The sequence below is a fragment of the Anguilla rostrata genome, chromosome 4 (genome assembly GCF_018555375.3).
Source record: "Anguilla rostrata isolate EN2019 chromosome 4, ASM1855537v3, whole genome shotgun sequence".
Classification (NCBI taxonomy): Eukaryota; Metazoa; Chordata; class Actinopteri; order Anguilliformes; family Anguillidae; genus Anguilla; species Anguilla rostrata.
In genome coordinates, this window is record NC_057936.1 from 10,136,962 (window position 1) to 10,155,358 (window position 18,397).

The window sequence follows — 18,397 nt, forward strand, 5'->3', positions numbered from 1 at the left end:
CACACTGGTTATTGGTCTTCATAGCTGGTAGGACCTGGTTAATAAGCACTTATTTATATTAATGCTACCAACCAATACAGTTCAGGTACAAGTACAGTACTTTTGTTTTTCCAGTTGGATCAGAGGTCCAGTATTCAGTACAGGATTGCGACTATATTGTCAAATGAGTCCAAATGTAACAAAATCAAAGTATACTTGTGTTATCGCGTACTAAGAAGTATGTTTTAGCTTGTAAGCTTGGAAGAATATACTGTCAAACATGGATGTATGCAGAATGTAAGGGTGCATAATGGCACAGTTAATTTGGAAAGTGGCATCTGGTTAATTTAATTCATTTGTGAAGGAATCTCCTGTAAAGGAATCTTTATGGGTGTGAATCATTTTGAAACTGTTTTTTTGGGAAAAAATATAACTTGTTCAGCAACATCTTTTTTCTCTTCATAAACTGTATTGATATAAAATGTATATTTCCTTTTTTAAGCACAGAATCTAGCTCATTACCCCTTTTGTTTATTTTACACAGCCTTTCCTTGCAATTTTTTCCAAATGAAAATATATATTTTGTCTGCAAATTTGCACGGACAATAATTAAGTTAAAAAAAAGAACTGGGCCGATGTTTGGTGCGACGGCTCTGAAGGTGGCGGTGGAGCGGAGAGCAGCGGACGCCCTTTCCCGTACCCTGCCGGCGGTGCTTTAGATCAGCTCATGGGAAAGGGGCAGCCCCCTCGGCGAAAAGCAGCCTTTGAGCGCTGCTCTCGGTCCTGGAGGGATGGGCTGAGACTCTAGCCCAGGCACGAAAATCGTGAGCTCATCCTTCAGGGCTCCAGCCTTTCTGGAATTACAGAGAAAACGTTTGTTTTCGACTTCAGCTGGGTGTATATCAACCCCCCCCCCCCCCGGCTGGGAGGGACGAAGGAAACGTGCGTAACCGAACGGTGACGGAGGCGCTTGTATAGCCACGCAAGATCGCGTACTGATTTTAGGTCGCGTACTGAGCCTGAAATGTTGTCAGACATTTACGGTCCTGACGTTGTCATATGCGGAGTTTTATTCTTTTAGATTTTAAAAAACAGCTTTAATTTGTGATTTTGTTCCTTTTTCGCTGTTTCTCAGGCACCTTATAATGTGAAAAACATTATCATTGATCATTTTCTGTAGGCATTCACAACACAGGATGGAATTGTTGCACAAAGCAAAGAGAAAAGGGCGAGTGTTTTTGGAGGAAAATGTTGATTTGGTCTGAATTTTTTTCTGTTGAAAGACATGCCTGCAACTATTTTCATTTCACCTGGGAAATCCTCACTGAAATAAACCTGAAAACCTGTTCTGTGGTTTGGAGTGAAACCGGGCTTGTTAGCACATGCCTCTAGTTGTGCTCCATCTAATTAATCTGTCAATATAATATTTTCTGTTACTCTGTGTTTTCATTTTTGTACTGCTTATGAACAGAACAGGAAATAAATGTTAGAGTAGTTTCGTACTGTAAACTGATTTCGCAATATCTGTCCTTTTTGTGAAGTGTTTTGTCCTATTGCCACATTTACAGTATATTATAGCTTCAGTTACAGTACTGTTGTGTGCACTGTTGCCCAAATTAGATTGCCTTCATATATTTCAACCCTTTTCAACCGCAAAATTTGAAATTTACCAAAACATTTTAGATATGAGATGCTGAATGATTAATGCGCCATTGGTGGTGAAGTCTGTGAAGAATCCTGCACTTCATACTGAATTAATCATATGAAAAAATGCTGGCCTGAGCTGCTTGGTGGTTCCTGTTGTTAAGGCAGTGGGTTCGGTTTTGTTTGTCTCCCACTCTCTGGTATGGAATCCGGACTGTGCTTAACTGTGGCTGGGAGCTCTGCGGGGCAGCACTTAACTGACCGCATAGTTTCCCAGGGAGGGAGAGTTTGGGTCGGTGGGATTGTGAATGGTAAACAGAAGCGGGAGCTGGCACAACACGTTCGTGTGTTTACACGTTCGTGCGTACTCGCCCAAATGAACAGGATGCTGCAGGGTTCAGACGAGGTCACAAGCACATACTGCAAGCTACGCATTAGGGAGAAGAGAGAAATGTGGATTAATTAAAACCTTGGCCTGAAATTGATTTGAGGTAATGAATTTCTTTAGAAATCAACCTAAGCTTTTAAGGCCTTTATTGGTGAAAGCTCTCCAATATCTGGTCACTCTGAACACGATTGAGTGAAGATTGAGTATCTTGTTCTGATGAAGTATCTTGCAATGCCCAGTGCACTGGCACTGCGTTGTTGTGTAAGGCGCACATATTCTGAGTTTGCAGGTGCGTGACAGAGATTCACCACAGGTGAAGGATCTCAAGGGAGAAGACATGAGTCTTCAAATTGACACAAGCAGCACCTAGGTTCTAGTAACAGGAGCACCGTTGCAGTGCTGATGACAAGCTGTTCTGGTGTAATCTTTCGTAACGTTCGTGAAAACCGTTCAGCACCGACATGCATATTTCACACCATCACGGTCGCCCTAATAGGTTTTCTCACCGTCGTGGAGCAAGCGCGGTCTGTCTTATCAGTCTCTGAATTCCATATTTTTCAAATCTGTTATTTATCTTTTTGTGTTTTGTTTTTTTTTTTGTCCTTAATTTCAGACTCGCCCCAAACGCCAGACGCCCCCAACAGCGAAACGCGGGCGAGTAACAACAGCAGCCGAATAGCTGCCCTGAAGAAGCAGATCGACATCGAAATGAAAGTGAAACAGGGGGCGGAGAATATGATCCAGATGTACTCCAATGGCTCCTCAAAGGTAGCTCCGCTCCCTCTGTCTCTCATCATACTCTCCTCTGACCACCCGTACTCTGTGCTTCTGTGCATTGTCCTGTTGTGAAGGATTTGGTTTCATTGCTTCGTTAAACATATTTTGAGGCAGGGGCATTGTATAGGCCCCATCAGTTCCCAGAGTACATATGTAAAACATTGATAAGCTTTAATATTTAGAGTTCTACATGCAAAATATAAAATAGCTTAAAACAAAAAATGTTGATTCTAGTAAGCTTAAGTCTAAGTAAATGTGACACCAAATGAAATCACTAGTAAATTGTGATGAAGTAAGGGAAATGGAAACAAACAAAAAAAAGAAAAGGGCTTCAAGTTATTGTGCTCATTTCAAAGTCACGATGCTTAAATAGTGTTGCACTGCTGAAAAACGTTTGAATGGTTTCTTGAGGTCTGATTCACCCCGCAGTGCACGACGTGCTGCGGTAGTTAGCAAGGCCCAAGATGCAGGGCTCATTTTCTCTCGATGTCAGCGCCGACTTGACCCGAGTCCCTCCGCGGCACTCCCTCCCCCACATTCCCGCGCTTTTGCATTCTGAATTCCTGACACGGCCTGCTTCTCCTTTATCTGCCTTCGCATACAGTGTTTGTAATAATTAGGAGCGAACTCAAAGCTAATGAGGCAAGCTAGTGAGGAAACTCTGACATTAGTTAATGAGAAAAGCCTCTCTTTAGTGAACAGAGGGGGTGACCTTCAACCAGCTGATTCCTATGGGATTTTTGCATTGTGCAAGACATGACATCACCTCGTCGCATTCTTTGTTCATGTCGACGGAATGCAAACTATGCATCCCCTCACCCCACATCCCCTGTCCCCGGCCTTTTCTCTTGTGCGCTACTTCCGAATACGATCTCTAGCGTGCACGCTTTTAAAATCGGAAGCGGACGGATGGCATGGTTTGGATTTCATTATGTCCGTTTTCAGGAATCTCTCCCAGTAGCGTTTCTAAAAAACGTTTGGTTTTGGACTGGAGCATTTAGGAAGTTTACAGTTTGAAAAATCAGGCATTATTTCAGACCATCAACTGTTTTTCAGTCTCCACCAGTTCCAGGAAGTGTTTTGTTTGTATCATATTGTTTAAAAATGAATACATTCTGGAATGTAACAGTCTCAATTTGAGAATCGTTAGGAATCATCAATCAAATATTTCCATGTTTAAGCCGAGTGATTAATTAAATAAAATTAAGATAAGTTAACTGTCAGATCTCGACTGTATGAAGTAGTGTCAGATATGGTAAGAACTTGTGTTTCAGCCTACAGTAGTGTGGTCCTGGCTGCTAAACCACAGATGAAATAGCTCCAGTGCAGTTGGCGTCATGGAGCAATCTAGCCTTCCTCCTCCCTGTTCCCTGTTTAGCAGGCCTGTTGTAATAGCTGAGCAATGTGCATTGTAATTAACATTGGATAGCTCTGCATGCACCTCCCCCATGTAGGGATACTGCTCTCCACACATCACTGACAAAGAAAACTATCCACTCGGCTTGGTCCTAGTCCTTATGTTATTCAAACACTGCGGGGCCAGCGTTTAGAAATCGTCAGGTTAATATTCTATTAGTTCTACTAATTATGGAGTGCTTAAAACTTCCTGTGAGGATTAACAGTGCAAGAATCCTTTCCTAATGCTACTCGGACGTTTTATTTGAATTATTACGCTTTCTGGTGGAAAGAAAAATGTGGCCCTTCTTCCCCCCAAAGTAACACTTAATTGGCCTTTATGTTGGAATTACTGCATTTATTCTCAGGAAACCACACACAAGGCTTTTCATTAGTTTGGTTAGTCAGGCCTGACAGTTCAAATGCCGTGGCTGATCCATGACTACATTCCCTTTTTCTCGTATATCAGAGGTGCTGGGGTCTTTTTTTTCTCTCTCTTCCTGCTTTTAGTCAGATTTGTCTGTGTGTCATAACACACGCTTGCCCAGTCGTTGGCTCTGTTCGTATTGTGTTGGCTGCGGGGGCGGTGTAGTTATAAAGAGTCGGGAACTGGGCTTGTAACTCAAAGGTTCTGACACAGCCGTTGTGCCCTCGAGCGACGTACTTAACTTGACTTGTTTCAGGAAAATATCCAGCTGTATAAACGGGTCGTCTGTAATTCCCGTGTGTCACTCTGGAAAACTGCGTCTGCTAAATTCTGAATTGTGATATATCTTGTGATGTGTCCTACGCCTAGGACCCTGGATTTTGGAGGTTGTAATTCAGTTGAATTCTGCTAGAATCCACTGACATTAATCCACTCCTTGTCAACAATCTTGGCAGTCGTAGTTTCTCTGTATTGTAGGGGCAACGCGTGGCATAATTTTTACTGTAGGAAGTTCAGGTAATATAGTTTAATAAGAACTATTAACATTGTGGATTAAACACATGTAAAAAAAAAAAAAAAACTATTGTTGGAAGGGCCAAACAAAACAGTATTTTTCTATTTTGTGAGGGCTCTTGCAATGTTTTCACACTGAGTCTGGTGTTAAGGGTGGGTAGCTCTTGGCCTCTCTCTATCAGGACTGTAAGCCTCAGTGGGCAACACATTCTATAGGAAACAACCCAAAACTGCTGTCAGCCAGGAAGTTACTGCTAAAGGAAGTCATGAAATGCCAGAAATGGCAGGAACATAATCTGGAATTGGACGAAAAAGCAGTCCTGAAGGAAAATTTGTTTTCTCCTTGCAATATTAGACACAATAATACAAAATGTATTAGACACAATTTCATTGAATGTAAATGTGTTAAAATATGGTGCTCCATTCTAAATCCAGCCACACTTAGATTTAGGGTCTTTACTGAAAATACTCATGAAGCACATCCAAAGCCACCATAACTGATTTATTGTTAATTTTCCTGCTCGAAGATTTGAGTGACCGCAGATACCTTCGCCAGGCATCAGTACTTGAGCAGAAGAAACTAGGGTTTTTTTTATTTTTTTAATCTGCATTTACTTCTTTAATCTAGGCATCATCACATTCAAAATGTTGAGCTTCCAGTGCTTGAATGTGGTTTCATGTACCTTACAATGTAGTTTTAATGGTAAAATCTATGATTAATTGTGATGTTCAGATCAGCATATTAATCAGAGCGATGCATCAATCAAACCAAAGTTTTGAAACGGTATTAAGTGCATAATGTGTTCACTATATAACAGTATAATTAACAAAGAATATTTAAAGATGGGGAAAAAGGTTATTTAAAATAAAGTAGTTAACATCCATTGTTGTGATGCTGTCAACAGCAGTGCTTTTGAGCAACAGTTTGACAGAGTACAGGTCTTTTTAATTTAATTTATTAAACATTAAAAATGGTTTATTTTGGTTATTGGGATTGTGTGTCACAGTAAAGAATACTGTTTTCTTTGGAAATGGAGCTGAATTTTGTGCACAGCAACTTAAACTATGAATTATGCATTCGCTCTCAATTGCATTGCAGCTAACAGAAAGTGGACAGCTTTCTGTTGCCATATTTTCAAATTTCAGCAATAACATACTGTGTTCTGAGTAACAAAATCAGGGCAATTCCGTAAAATGTGCTGCTTGGAATTTATGTGTTTTTTAATAAGAACATTTCAGCTTAAAGAATGATCAATAACATGACAGAATTTGAGTAACGTACCAACTTTGTACTTACTTTCAGCACCAGTAGTTTCATATCCAACTGTTGTGACTGTCATTTAAGGATATGAGGAAACATGTTTCCGATATTCAATGTTTTCATTCTTCTGCAGGACCGCAAATTGCTTGCAACTGCTGAGCAGATGCTACAGGACAGTAAAACAAAGATAAAGTTCATCCGGATGCAGATTTTGAAAGCCAGCCAGACCAGTGAGATGGGTTTGGATAACAGTGACGGTAGGCATGGGTCATACCCCAACGCTTCTGCCAGCATGCTTTGTGAACCGTTTCTGTTATGTGTGTGTGTGTCCTCTGTGCTTTGTGGTGATTGTTTTGTCAGGGGGTCTTGTCAGGAGCCAATGACCTGCTGTCGAACACTAAGAGCTATAAAAGAGATATTTCCCCTAAGGATTCCTATCCTTTTTAATGATGCTGTATATTTATTTTAAGCTTATAATAAGTCAGTCAAATATTTCAGACAGTTTTGGGGTTTTAGATAATTACCTGGTATCTGCAGGATGGGAAGTTTCTATGGAAGTACCTGTACATATTCAGTGGTAAACCGCATAGAGGAGAGTGTAAGACACCGTGGGTCATTTGCTGTTCTGCAGCCTCCACTCCGAAGCCCCTCCTCAGCCCACTGGACCTCCGGGTGGAAGAGCTCCGCCATCATCTGCAGATCGAGAACGCCGTCCTCGAGGGCACCAAGAACGTCATGAAGCTGCTGGGCGCAGAGAAGAAGGCGTACTCCGAGGTACTCGCCGAAAGTCACCGAGTCCCCCCGAATTCACCGCCTCCCGCCGTCAGTTACTGCGGAGCACCTCACAATGCTCACTGACAGGGATTTAACTTATTCTGTCGGTAGGGATCAGGGAAACTCAAATCCGGTCCTCAGGGTCCGACCCGTAGTGCTAATGGTTTTCTCTTCTGCCTGGATAGTCCATAGGCCAGTAATGTCGCCGAGTGGCCAGAGATTACATTCACCTGGTGCGTCAGGTTTAAATCAGTCCCTGATTAGGGGGGAGGAATGGAAACCAGCAGTGCTACTGCCCTTGGTATAGATGCTGTTTAAAAACAAGCAACCACAAAAGGAGGATGGTCCCTTTTAAGATGAAACGGTATCACTAGCATTCAAGAGGTGTGGTTGCCTTATCTTTAGGCATGTAGCCCTGTATTTTTATTGAAGAAGCAAGTTCATATATTGAGGGCACAATATGGGACTCTGGAGCTGTACTGTCAATGAAGTAACTAGAATCAGTGGCAGCACTGCCATGTCACACTTTGTGAGAAGCACAAATCAAGTGCCAAAGAAATTATACGAGTAATCATATAGAAATTATACAAAAAATTTTACAAAGTAAACTGTGTCCAAGGAAAGGCCATGATTTCCTTGTGCACACGTATGCAGCTTTGCTTTGTTTTAAGTCATTGTTTCTTCTCGTCCAGGCTCAAGCCAGATTCGATGAGTCCAGTCAGAAGCTGGACCTGTTGAAATACTCGCTGGAGCAGAGGCTGAGCGAGCTCCCGAAAAACCACCCCATGGCCGACGCCATCATGGAGGAGCTGACGCTGGTGGCGTCGCCCACCCTGGGCCCCCGCCAAAGCGTCATCTCCACGCACCACCAGTACAGCACGGTCAACAAGCCCGCCGCCCTGACAGGTGAGGCTGAATGGCCTGACTGCCACACGCAACTCAAAACCGAAGGACCTAGGACGGTATCGTCTTTGTCCTGTTCAGTTGTAGAGTGGTGCCTTTCTGCAGGCTGATCATCATTTTTTTTTGTTTTATTTCTTTAATTAGTATTTTATACTAGTATTATACATATTAGTAAAATATATCAGTATATTAGTACTGTATAGTAGAAGTACAGTAGTACCATAAAGAGAATACATTAATACATACTTTTTTGGAATGGCAGGTATGCCATCCCGCCAAGTTACGCCTTGTCGAGGCAGCATGCCCCATACAATAATAAAAAAAATATAACAAAAGTGATTTTTTTTTTTTTTTAATGCTGTTAATGCTGTTTAAAAAAAAGCAAAAACCAACAGAAAAATGCTGTGAATTCGTGATTCTTTGCAGGCTGTTGATTCGCGTTTCTAAGCGGGTCCCTTTCTGCAACGCTCCGATCGTGGTGCTTGCTCTGCAGGGGCTGTGCGCGAACTACGCTCTGTGCGCTGTCTGAACTACGACAGCCGCATGAGCGGAGCATCACCTCCCTGCAGACCTGGCCTTTTCCAGCGGTCAACCCGGGCCGCTGCGCTTCAAAACGCACTGCTCCCGGGGGAGAGGTTTACTTAGCGCGCACGCACAGAATGGCGGCCGCCGCGTTAATCAGCAGCCGAGACGTGCGTTAAGACGCACGTGCGGCGGCACATGCGTAAATGTCGTGGCCGTCTGCCCGGAGGGAAAAACACACGCTCGAGGAGTCCCGCAGACTTCGCTCGCTGACTTACTGCTCCTCACCCTCCCCTCAAACGCACCGGCCTCTGGTAACTTATTAAATCTTCACCTCACACAAGGGGACATGCCTTCCTGTGGAAATGCAGCTCCGGGCCAAGTTGTCTGGAGGGATTTACAAATGTTTGTGTTTACATTGGCAAAGCCCTCCCCCCCCCCCCCCCCATCCCTTCCCCACCCCCATCCACTTTGCTTGCCTTGGCATTACTTTGGCACGTATGCCCCATGCTATTCTGACCCGGGCGTCGCTGTGTGCCAAACAGGTACCCTGGATGTGAGACTAATGGGCTGTCAGGACCTGCTGGAGAATGTTCCGGGCCGGGTCAAAGCAACCTCTGTGGCTCTGCCGGGCTGGAGCCCAAGCGAAAACAGGTCCTCTTTCCTGATCAGGGCCAACAAGAACAGAGTGGGCAGCACCCGGAACGTCCTGAAGACCGACAATATATCCAGTTGAGTAGCCCTTGAATTAATCTTTCTAGCGTACGGCAGCGGTCGTTGTAAAATGTGCTCTCGTTAACATTTGTAACATTTGAAGTATTTTCTTGCTCATTTTGTCTTTTAAGAAATGTTTGAAATGCATTTGTCTTCTGTGGTTGTTTTTTTTTTTTTTTTTCTTCATCATATCAATCTGCCAACCTGTAGAAACACTTTGAACGTGTTCTTTATGAGCCAATTTGGAAAGTGCCCTTTTCTCCTTTTATCAAGACAGAGCCAGGAAGCCAGGGTTTTTCCTGCATTGAAATGTCTTTGGCTGGGCCACCTAAGTGATTTTTCAAGCCACCTATAGGATCTCGTGCAAAAAAAAAAAAAACACCCATAAAATTAGAAATTGGAATAGCCTGTGCAGGTACTGGTACAATTTGTTGATGAATGGTACTGTATTCCAAGTTTAAGTTTTGGCTGCTTTGAAGTTTATGTGCAACCTTAGGAATAAGCGGAAGGGGAGTGTTTGTGGCGTGGTCCCTCTCCTGAACCTCAGCTATTTTGAAATCAGATTTCAACAGAGTGTGTCGCTAGCTAGCTAGCTGCTACAGTGGCGGAGGCGAAGAAGCCCAGATACAGCGAAGCAAAAAGACAATCCGACAGGGCTCATTCAAGAACTAGTGTTAACCATTTCCTCTGTGGCATCAGTTGTTGGCTGACTTGATTTTTGTTTGGTCCTGTTAGTAACGTTGCCTCTAGCTATCCAGCTAGCTGTGTTAGGTGGTCGGGTACTGTGGATGAGGATGCGGGGTTGAAGACAGAGAAGGAGACTTCTTTGATTGTAAACATTGGACCGCAACAAGGCTAAACAAGGCTAAAATGCAGTGTCTTTAACGTGGCATTTGTATGTTAATACTGTACCCTACGTTTTGAGTGAGATAAATGAAATGTATTTCAAGACATGGAAGCAAACCTGGAAGCAACGCTGTGGCAGTTGAACAGTCCAGCATGCTTTTTTTTTAAAACCACCCCAGTGAGCGTAGCAGTTAGCAAGCTGTGCGTTTTGTCTCCCTTGCAGATGAGATCAGTGCCGTGCTGAAGCTGGATAACACCGTGGTGGGACAGACGAGCTGGAAGCCAGTCAGCAATCAGGCGTGGGACCAGAAGTTTACGCTGGAGCTTGACCGAGTATGACCCCCGGTGCCCCTCCCGTGCCAAACGCGTCACCAAGCCCACTCACACCTCAGTTAAACCTGGAAACTTTAATCTGGCGACTCGCTTGTCTTAGGGAAAGTTGCAGAAGGAGCTTCCAAGATGAATGAAAAAAGCTGCTATACCTTATCTGTAAACTGTTTGTTTTTGCTGATATGGTTGTTCACAATGATGCAGATGTTATTTGCTTACAGTATTGGTCCTCTGAATTATGTGCCAACCTTCACATTTCCCACCAGTGTGGTTCATTTTGTCTGACATTGATATTTAAGGTTATGGTGTGACTTCCTACGTTTTAGGAAGCAAATTATCCTCCAAACTTGAAAAAAGGTAGAGGCCTATCTGGCTATATTCCTCTAGAACCTCAGTAGTATTGTAACACAACTTACTGACTTCCTCTGTCCTATATCTGTTATTTCATGGTTTCTTTGTAAAACTATAAACATTGTATAGGACAATGAAAAATGCTACTTTAGATGCCATTTTGGCTCTTGTTTTCGTACTGGCTGTTAAAGTATGCCTCGTTACAAAGAGCGCTTGTAAAGTTTTAATTCGGGCAAATGCATCCCACAGTCTCGCGAACTGGAGATTTCGGTGTACTGGAGGGACTGGCGGGCACTGTGCGCCGTCAAATTCCTCCGACTGGAGGACTTCCTGGACAACCAGCGACACGGGATGTGCCTGTACCTTGAGCCGCAAGGTACACTCTTCGCTGAGGTATTTCACTTTTTTCCCCTCCATGTTCCCTCACACACACACATTTGTACATTCTCCAGTTACTTCAAGACAGACCTCAACCACATCTTCCAAGGGTTGCAGTGATTTATGTCATCAGGACCCGACCCCTAATTGCCCCTCAACCTTGGTGCCACCAGAAGAGCTGGAGTCATAAAAAATGGGTTGCAGAATTGAGTTGATTTATTAGTATTGCGTTGTGCATATATGTGGAAAATTGTGATTGGGTTTTTTTGTGATTGCACAGGTTACATTTTTTAACCCTGTTATTGAGAGGAGACCCAAACTGCAAAGGCAAAAGAAGATTTTCTCAAAGCAACAAGGTAACTATCGGACTGCGCCTTTCAGCACCTGTAGTTGTTTCCACCGGACTTTAAATTGAGTTGAAAAACAAAACATGAAGCTGCGTAAGTGTGCTGCAAGATGAAGTGGATGGAATAATGAGGATAGTCACTCTTGATAAGCATGTCTGTAGAGCAGTTTAACAGTTGCAACTGAATGAATATTTCTTCCATGCGTCCGTGATTTTTCTAATTACAATTTGAGGGTCCAGTCCAGTGTTGGGTCATAGAAAGCTGTAGCTGGCTTAAAATGATAATAATGGTCAACTTAACGAGTGTAAATGACTCCATTCACAGTGTTCAGTAAACCATGGTTCACAGAGACTTTAAACACTAGAAAACTGCAGGATGCCTCAGCTTTCTGGGAGCAGTTAACTTTTTCGGGGTTTAATGTCGCACACCAGCTGTGGACTAGGCCCGGCCACAACGGATGGAAATGTTGGCTTAGGAGTGTTTTCACAGGCAAATTTTAAATGTGCGGTTGACTTAGCCCTGGAAACGCAGGTGATTTAGCTGCCCCTGCAATCACAGGCTTCAATGAAATCATTCAGATGTGAGGTAGATAGCAAAAAGGGTGCGTCCACAGTCCCCAACGTGCCGAATGTAACCGATTCCCCCCCACCCGCCCCCAGGAAAGACCTTCCTCCGCGCCCCTCAGATGAACATCAACATCGCCACCTGGGGCCGGCTGGTGAGGCGCGCCATCCCCTCCGTGCACAACTCGTACAGCCCCCAGGTGCCCGGGTTCACCCCGGACTCCCCCGTCCAGTCTGGTTTCCCCGCCTCCCCAAGGTACCCCCTCCCCCTGTCCCCCCACCTCGGGCTTTTCCCCCGTGTTGTTCTTTCTTTAATTAGAGTGAGCTTTAGCCGTCGCGGGAGTAGCCCGCACCTCGCCGCGCCGCGGAGGAGTGAGGTCACGGTTCGGCGCCGCGTCAGGCCTTTCAGCGCCGTGGCGACGCCGCTAAATCTTTACGGCCGTGGCGAGAGCCCAGCTGTGCAAACGGCGCGAGGAGGGCGAGGGTGAAGCGTTAAAGCCTCTAAGTACTGTTCCCTCTTTTTTTAGGTAGCACAGACGGCAGGCTTGTGTTTATATCTCTGGTCAATCTGCCCTTGTATCATACAGTTTTGTATGGTTCTCTATTCCCACGGAAACTTGTATACTTTATATAGTTGGATTATCCTGCTAGAGTTGAAATTAGTATTTTCACAACATCCATGCTGGAAATGGCTGTATACACGATCCCTGCCAAATAATTAAAATGGAATAAATGTTTCCAGTGACCCTACGGTGACCAAATTGGACTTCGACAAAGAAGCCACCTCTCCGAAGTTTCACTCCACCGCGGACGAGTTTGGAGAGCCCATGGTGCGGATCAAGGCGCCGGACAAACGGGAAGTGCAGGTGAGCACCGGCGTCCAAACACCGGCGCCCAAACACCGGCGGCGTGGCTTTGGGTTGCGTAAGGTCAAAAGGAAGAGGAAAACTCTATAACGATCTGTTTACATGACGATGGGTATCATTGTAATGACAGCTGCCACACTAGCAAAGCGCGGTGCCCCCGGCTGTGACGGTCTCCCGGTTTCCTCCTCCTAACACGACTTTTTTTTTTTTTGAACAGGATGCGCTAGCAACGTTTGATTTCCTGAACAACAGGAACAGCTCGGCTGTCAAACTGGACAATGACAGAATTGTGGAGAATGAGATCCAGAAGCCAGATCTTGAGCTGATAACTGCTCCACAGACCACAGACACAAGGTACCATCTCCCACACTGTCAAAGTCTTAGCAGTAAATGCATTGGGATTTCAGTAACCATTTACAGTTCTTGTCCTAGTGTTTACAGTAAGCTTTATGGTACATGAAGGTATATAAATCCATGTTTCTGGGGATTTTCAGATGAGTAGGGGTGAGTTTTAATTGACGCTCCCTGAATTGTATGTTCTCTCTCTTTCTCGCACTCTCTTGCTCTCGTTCTCTCTCTCACCCCCTTGCTGTCTCTCTCTCTCTCTCCCTCTCCAGGGAAGAAGAACAATTCCAGTTTAATCTCAAAGATTTCAAGTGTGTTGCAGTTCTCGGCCGGGGGCATTTTGGAAAAGTAACTTGATTTCACATCTTTATCGATTGATCAATGCCGCATCTTGTCGAATTGAAGAAGCTGTTAGCCTTCCTTGTGTAATTCACACATCAGTGATTCTATTTGTTTCGACAGGTGTTGCTAGCAGATTACAAAATGACGGGAGAAATGTTCGCCATCAAGGCCTTAAAGAAAGGAGACATCGTCACTCGCGATGAGGTGGACAGGTAAGGCGACTCTGAACTCCGACCCTCCTTTAAGAGGAGTTTGCCCGAGGACGTTGAGCAAATTCAATTGGTGTTGCCATCTCTCGTTATTTTCCCGTCAGTCTGATGTGTGAGAAGAGGATCTTTGAGACGGTCAACAGCGTTCGTCACCCCTTCCTGGTCAATCTCTTCGCCTGCTTCCAAACCAAAGATCACGTGTGCTTTGTGATGGAGTACGCGGCAGGAGGGGACCTGATGATGCACATCCACGCCGACGTCTTCTCCGAAACTCGAGCCGTGTAAGATTTAAGGAACCGGTCTAGAATCAGTTCCAGCCTTTGCATTCATTTTTTGGTTTTTGTCTTTTTTTTTTAACCAGTTGCCGGTGTTGTTTTATTTCTTTCCCAATTTGGAATGCCTAATAATATTCGTATGTTCATGCCATCCCTTCGAGCGACTTGCATGGTTTGGATCAGTAACGCACCGTAGTGATGTTCACTGCACTGAAACCAGTGTTTTTTTTTAAAGCTCCTGAATTTCTACTGAACCAGTTGTGGCACAAAGTTCAATTGCAGCATTGTTTAAAACGGGAACACCGTGACATTTGAAACAAAAAATGTTAGAACTAGGATCATTTTCCTGTGTGACTTCATTAATGGGCTCTTATAATCAACGATCATGTTTTGTTCTTTGTAGTTTCTATGCTGCTTGTGTGATCCTGGGGCTGCAGTTCTTGCATGATAACAAGATTGTATACAGGTAAGGTTGCACAGTCCACAATGCTTTCAGCTTTTCATTGTAGCTCTTCAAGATTTCCCTTATATTTTGCCCCTTTCTCATTCCCTGTGTTTAATATTACTTTAGGGACCCTTGAAGTACCATTGTCCTCCACATAAAGTAATTTGCAGTTCACATGGTTACAGTATCTTTGTTCACCAGCATGTGTTGCTAGACTGCTTCCAAAATAGCCTTCCAGGGTCACTGTTGTCTTCTGTTCCTCAAAATAAAGTCATTGCCCCAATTTCCCCACCAGAGATTTAAAGCTGGATAACCTGCTGCTTGACACTGAGGGTTACGTGAAGATCGCCGACTTTGGCCTCTGCAAAGAAGGTATGAAAAATTCTAAGCGGGCTTTATCATCAAGGGGATGGTTTTGGTCAACGCGACAATTTAGCCATTTATCTTATCCTTGTTTATTTAAATCTGTTGGTGGTGAGAGGGCCAGTTGAATCATGTCTGATTTGATTATTTAAACCAATCATTTGCCTGCCCTGTTAGGAATGGGATTCCGGGACCGCACCAGCACGTTCTGCGGTACGCCTGAGTTCCTGGCCCCGGAGGTGCTGACAGAAACTTCGTACACTCGGGCGGTGGACTGGTGGGGGCTGGGTGTCCTCATCTTTGAGATGCTGGTTGGGGAGGTAGGCATTCAACTTTTCATCTCCTGGGTCTCTCATTTACAAGATCTTGTGCTCAGGGTGAGTTTAGAGGCACCATGTGAAATGCAACTGGATACCACCATCCCCAAAAAGACCTTTTGTGTGGCATGCTAGGTAGCAGTTAACAGCTAAACTTAATCAAGGCAAATGCAGTCATAGCAATTAATGAATGAGATGTAACCTTCAGAATGATGTCACATTTTAATTATGCCACACAGACTTCTCTTATTTAATCTGTGTCTGTGCCCTTTCCACCTTTTGTGCAGTCTCCTTTCCCTGGTGATGATGAAGAGGAAGTGTTTGACAGTATTGTCAACGACGAAGTCCGCTACCCGAGATTCCTGTCTACAGAGGCTATCTCCATAATGAGAAGGGTTAGTTTACAGGACTCATAGATAATAAGCACCAATCTCTCCTGTCTTGTTCTATATTTCCTTTTACAAATTTACAAACCGCAACTTAAAAACAGGTCAGCCTTCGATATGGTCTGATATGTGCATCTTCAAACTAAACTTCAAATGAATTATATTTTATACATGCATACATAAAGTAGTGTTCATCTTCTGTTGATAATTATTGAAGAATATTGAAGGTTTTTTCTTTCCTCCATTTACAATGTGTGAATGAAGAGTGCATTATGATGACTCTTTTAGTTCAGTTTCTTGGTGAATGTCTAAAGAAACCAGTATTAATGATGGACATCATTTATCCGCTCACATGCAGCTTTTGAGAAGAAATCCAGAAAGACGTCTTGGCGCAGGAGAGCAGGACGCGGAGGAGGTCAAGAAGCACCCCCTCTTCAGAGTACGTCAGCACTCATTTACCGTTGGTCTTCAGTCCAGAAAACGGTCGTCGGGGCAACATTCACATCCCTTTCTGCTCTCTCTGTTCTCCTAGAACGTTGACTGGAGCGGCCTACTTGCCAAGAGGATGAAGCCCCCCTTCGTGCCAACCATCAAAGGCCGGGAGGACGTCAGCAACTTCGACGACGAGTTTACCTCTGAGGCACCGATTCTTACCCCGCCCAGGGAGCCCAGGGTCCTGACGGGGGACGAACAGAAGATGTTCGCCGACTTCGACTACATCGCCGACTGGTGCTAGCCCCCCGCCCCCCCCACGCGCCGCCGCGCCCCCTCGACACTGTAAACTCGCCACGGCTGACGGCGGCTCGCGACTCCCTGCGAACATCAGCAGCTGTGCTCTCCCAACCTTCCGTTGCTGTCTGTGCCACCCAAAGGAACCGCTAAATGCCTTTGAACCGAAACTCAGATGTATTTTTAAAAGTTGCAACAACAACAAAAAAAAACTTACAAAAAAGAATTTGTCATTATACTGACAGAAGTGGCCTCAAGCTGTCTGTTTTATAAAATATTTAGCACTATAGAGAGAGATTTTCAAAAAACTAATTCAGGGAATGGCTCCACTACAGGCCTCATTACAACTAAATTAAGTTCATCCCACAATGCACTTCACCCCCCATTTTTCTGCCTTAAATACAGTTGTCACAATCCTCATTTCATTTGTTGGATGAGCGTGAACGTTCCCCGTTGATACTCGAGATGCTATTTTTAAACAACACTGAACCTTGGGCTCATCAAGTCCAATACAGCCAAGTCTACTACTTTCCACTTAGCATAGAAATGTGCATTTTATTCAAACTGACAAGCTTCCTAAGTTTCTCTTTCAGAACACTAGCTTTAGTACTTTCTTTGCCTTCGTATTTATTTACTATTTACCATGAATTTACCATTTTTCACGATGCCCAAGATGTGTTTGTTAAGGACCTTCAAGCAACAACTGTCTACTACAGTCCTGAAAACCTAGCCAGCTGCCAAATAGGCTTGTGCTTTTCTGATCCCTGTGTGGATCTCCAATGAGACCTCGACCATGACTACACCAATGGAGGAGCCTGAACCTTCTTAAAATCTCTCTACATTGATACGAGACTGTATACCTTCCGCTCTTTGTGGTTTTCTGGTTTTATGCATTTTCGTAATTCTCTCCACCGCATACCAGTCGGTGGAATAAAATAAGTTATAGTTTTATATCGAGTTTTAGCATCTGCTGTATAGGAAAACCGTGTGTTTTATGTGGAAACTTAAGGGTGTTAGGACATGTCAAGATCACGAGCGTAGGCCAAATGGTAGAGACCAATTTTGGACTATTGTAAAATGGAATGTAAAAACGAATATTCTTAAAGGATACATGTCGGCGTATACCATAATATGCCAAAGCAGGCCATGTTTTTTTATTGTGATTTCGAAGTGGCATGTGTAGTGGGGGCTGTGTCGAAGGCTTTAGTCCTGTAACTTAGCTGACATGAGTACCAGTTGTGGGCGAGTGGCACTTTCGGAAACATGGATCTTTGTTTGCATTTTCAGTCAGGTATTTCTTGTTACAGGGCTTGAATGTTTTAGTTTTTTTTTTTTTCCCATTACACTCTGACAAAGTGGATGTCTGTATGCCAACACGTATAACAGAGCCAGCTGATTCAAGACAATCCTTTAGGATGAGCTCAGGCAAGGTTTGAGATCAAGGCGTTTGAAGGTGAAGCAGTGCCAAGCCAAGAATCCCACACAGCTAATTACCAAAATCCTATAAATACACCCAGTGCAACTTGATGCAAAATCTCCATTTGTTTCAGTCCAGTGGATACAGAGGGGATTGCACGGTTACACATGCACACTCACACGTACGCAGGCACACACACACACACGCACACACACACACAACACAAAAACTAAACTGATGATAAAACTAGCTCAGTTACTGTAACAGAAGTTGTACAGAAGGCTTTTAAAGATAAGGGGTATTGGGAGGTATTGATGTCAGGGTATACGTACAAAAGCTCAAAGCACTAATTTTATGTTTTGTTTCTTTTTTTTTAATGATGAACTTCTTAGCTTAATTATGGAAATGGATTGTAAATAACTTTTTCTATATACTGTACATAAATTGGCTTCTTAAGCACATTGTGAAAAGTGAATGTTTCTTTCAGTGGTACTCTGAGTTGAAGTTATAAGGGTGCTAATGAGAGAAAGTGGTTGCAGTCATTGATATCATGAATGCACAAATAAAAAAAAAAGATGTAATTGAAAATAA

The 18,397-nt window shown here is 43.8% G+C and overlaps 1 protein-coding gene across 1 annotated transcript in view; it reads left to right on the forward strand.

Annotated features, from left to right (window-relative positions):
* LOC135252466 (serine/threonine-protein kinase N2-like) overlaps window positions 1-18,397 on the forward strand; it is a 36,520-nt gene extending 18,123 nt beyond the window's left edge. Inside the window, exons 3-22 of the mRNA XM_064330540.1 lie at window positions 2,625-2,779; window positions 6,518-6,641; window positions 7,016-7,158; window positions 7,851-8,064; window positions 9,129-9,314; window positions 10,367-10,476; window positions 11,074-11,217; window positions 11,483-11,558; window positions 12,209-12,368; window positions 12,855-12,978; window positions 13,196-13,332; window positions 13,596-13,671; window positions 13,786-13,877; window positions 13,979-14,155; window positions 14,553-14,615; window positions 14,890-14,966; window positions 15,135-15,277; window positions 15,562-15,669; window positions 16,019-16,099; window positions 16,193-18,397. Coding sequence (XP_064186610.1) covers window positions 2,625-2,779; window positions 6,518-6,641; window positions 7,016-7,158; window positions 7,851-8,064; window positions 9,129-9,314; window positions 10,367-10,476; window positions 11,074-11,217; window positions 11,483-11,558; window positions 12,209-12,368; window positions 12,855-12,978; window positions 13,196-13,332; window positions 13,596-13,671; window positions 13,786-13,877; window positions 13,979-14,155; window positions 14,553-14,615; window positions 14,890-14,966; window positions 15,135-15,277; window positions 15,562-15,669; window positions 16,019-16,099; window positions 16,193-16,396 — 2,594 coding nt within the window. The 3' untranslated portion in view covers window positions 16,397-18,397. The remainder of the gene's footprint in view (window positions 1-2,624; window positions 2,780-6,517; window positions 6,642-7,015; window positions 7,159-7,850; window positions 8,065-9,128; window positions 9,315-10,366; window positions 10,477-11,073; window positions 11,218-11,482; window positions 11,559-12,208; window positions 12,369-12,854; window positions 12,979-13,195; window positions 13,333-13,595; window positions 13,672-13,785; window positions 13,878-13,978; window positions 14,156-14,552; window positions 14,616-14,889; window positions 14,967-15,134; window positions 15,278-15,561; window positions 15,670-16,018; window positions 16,100-16,192) is intronic.